Source organism: Entamoeba nuttalli (assembly GCF_000257125.1).
Source record: "Entamoeba nuttalli P19 unplaced genomic scaffold asmbl_5786, whole genome shotgun sequence".
In the NCBI taxonomy this organism is placed as follows: domain Eukaryota; phylum Evosea; order Mastigamoebida; family Endamoebidae; genus Entamoeba; species Entamoeba nuttalli.
In genome coordinates, this window is record NW_008577675.1 from 1 (window position 1) to 3,117 (window position 3,117).

General features: G+C 22.7%; 1 protein-coding gene across 1 annotated transcript; it reads left to right on the forward strand.

Moving 5' to 3' along the window:
• Window positions 1-1,608: 1,608 nt before the first annotated feature.
• On the forward strand, window positions 1,609-3,022 carry ENU1_138670 (hypothetical protein; the record flags this gene model as incomplete). The annotated part of the gene is made up of 2 exons (XM_008860268.1): window positions 1,609-2,791; window positions 2,895-3,022. 2 exons carry the CDS (start codon window positions 1,609-1,611, stop codon window positions 3,020-3,022), a joined length of 1,311 nt encoding a protein of 436 aa, XP_008858490.1.
• Between the last annotated feature and the right edge of the window lie 95 nt (window positions 3,023-3,117).

The following is a 3,117-nucleotide window of genomic DNA, read 5'->3' on the forward strand; positions in this document are numbered from 1 at the left end:
AAATTTGTTAATTATCAAATTCTTTTGTGCTAATTGCATTAAAATATTGCTTATTCGATTTATTTCTTACTTTAAGGTTGAAGAAAATTAAATATAATAAATCATTGCAATATACATTATTATATAATTTTATAAAAAGACATATATAAAAAGTACTTACTAATAGTGAATAAATTGATTAAATAAAAAAAGAAGAAAGATTGTAAAATTGAAGGACCAAAGCAAGAATTAACTATTAAAGGTAACAGAATTTAATAAGGTATGTCTGGTCAAACAATTTCATAAATAAATTTTGTCGTTATATATGAATTTTAAGAAAATAAGATAGTAAGGTTGCTGTAATAAATAAAAGACACTAAATTAGTCAAATAATTGTTTTAATAATTAAAAAATAAGGTTATGATTATGAAATAATCAATTGAATAAAAAAAGTACTGATTAAATAAAAAAATAGTAATGAAAATATCACTATATTCAATTCATCAATATTTGAATACAGAGTTAAATATTTAAAGTTTATCGATCATTTATTGTTTGATAACAATTATTCATACATTAATTAATATTATTCTTTGTCAATACAGATGAGACTTTAGTTTAATATTATGTAATTATTTATATTCAATTTCTTTATTCTTTCTTATTTTTTAAACTTTCATTTCATTCAAAATTGTTATTAAACTACCACAAATTTAATTATACTTCATTCATTATTTATCTCATTATTTTATTATATATTCTTCCTTTTCATATTTTCTTCGGTATATTGTACTTTTCGTATTTTAATCATTTAATCATTTAATTCTTTTTTTATTATATTCTGAAATATTCCTATTAACTCCTCTTTACTATAAATTTATTAGTTCAATACCATCACTGCCTCTTATTATATTCAATCATTGTTATTGTTTCAATTCTTTTATTATATCAATTTATTTTATATCTTTCTCTGTCATAAATTTACATTTTTTATTTCATAATTGATATTCATTTATTCTTATACTATTTTATTTTCATTTTATTGTTACACCGTACCTACATTTTTTTAAATTATCTTGTAAGGTTTATAACTTCTACTACACAACAAATTTATGGAAGTTAAGAAGGTTTCTCAGTTGAATAACTTTTTCTAAAATTATTTGTATATAACAATTTGATTTTACAAATATTATATTTGATATAATAAATTTTTTATCCAATGAAAAATAAATTTATTCATTGAGACATTCAAAATTTTTTCTTCTTCTTCAATAAGAAAATAAACCATAATTTGATCCATAACTAAAAGCCATTAGTTTTAATTGAGGAACTATTTGTCTATAAAAAACCAGCAAAAGAATTTAATACTAACATTGATGAATAACATTAAACAATTACAGTTACTAAGAAACTTACCAAATATATGTATGGTTTAAATATAACCAAAAAGGTATGTCTGATATTTGATGATAGATTTCTATATTCATAGATAATGAATGAGTAAGTTGATTGTTTAAAAAATACAATAACACAGTTCTAATTTCTTCTAAATATTCTATGTTTCATAATTACTAGGAACTATAAAATACAAAAACTGGAAAATAACACAATTTATAAAAAAGAGAAGAAATGTTATATTTCCTATTTCTTTTAACAGTATTTGCTGAACAGTGTGTTAATGGTAATTGTAAAAAAGAAGAAGAGAATCTATATCCAATAAATGGAGTAACAGTAGAGATTGCTGATTGTTTAAGAACATCATTAGATTTAACTGAAAGTTTTACAAATTTGATAAGTGAATGTCCACAATCTCCAAAAAAGATGTTTCCATTGAATATAACACAGTCTAACATTAGACAAATTTTAGCTTCTAATTCATATTTTATTTTTGATTCAAATGAAACAACTATTGGTAAAATGGATATTAAAGGTGATATTGCTATGGTTATTAAAAATGCTAAAATTAATGTTATTGATGCTATTGAAGGAGAAACAAATTTAACAATTCCAAAATGTAAAGAAGCTTGTACTCTTCAAGTTGATCAAAGTTCTTTTAATTCTTTAAATGATTTTTATATTGGAAATAAAGTAACTATTAATTCAAAATCTATGGAATTAAATTGTTCTAAAGAATATCAATCATCTATTCATATTGGAGCTCATTCTCATATCAAAAGTGATAAAATGAATATATCTGGTTTTACTATTATTTTTACTGAAGGTCATAAAAAAGTTAATATGTCTGGTCCATTAATTGTTGCTGATGAATTCAGTACAAACAGACCTCTTTCTATCCAAGTTATTGATCATCTTCATCCACAACAATGTATTATTGCTATTAAATCACCTTCATTGAAAAAATATCCAAAAACTATGCAATTTAAGATTGATACTTCATATTTAAATTTTGTTGTTCTCCCAGTAAAAACAGGAAATATTACTGAAGTTTTCTCTCCAGAAAAGAAAGTATTAATATTTACTGAAGAAAATATTAATAAAATGGAAATTCCTAAAGGATATGAAAAGAAAACTTATGAAGGAAGGTATGTTGTTCTTCCTTTACAAAGTGGAATAGAAATCTTCCCAATAGAAGATCTTGATCAAGACTTCATTATTAATAGAACAATTCTTCGTTCTGAAGAACCAAATCAAGAAGTAAGCAGCATGTATTTAATGAGAATTAACGATCAAAATCAAGTAAAATTAGATTTTAAAAATCCTAAGAAATATCTTATTGAAGGTAAAGAACATGGAAAAAAACATAAAACTACAGTTTATCAAGTTAATTATTCTCTAAATGAACTTAATGTTAGTGATAATAATCTTATTTATCTTCAAGAATTCAAAAAGAAAAATGATATTGTTTTCCCAATAGAAGGTGGAGAAATAATGGCTATTCCAAACCACTACTTCAGAAAAGGAAATAAATATCCTCTTAAGAATTATGAAGCTTGGAGAATGGATGGTGAGGAATATTTTGTTTTTAACAAATTTACTATCCTCAATATGTTCTCTTTCTTCACTGATGTCGATTATAAGTTAACTCGTGTTGATGACCAATTATTAATTTGTCATCCTCAAATTATTCCAAAAGAAATAAATGTTACTCAAGTTAACCAAACTCAAATTAATGAACAA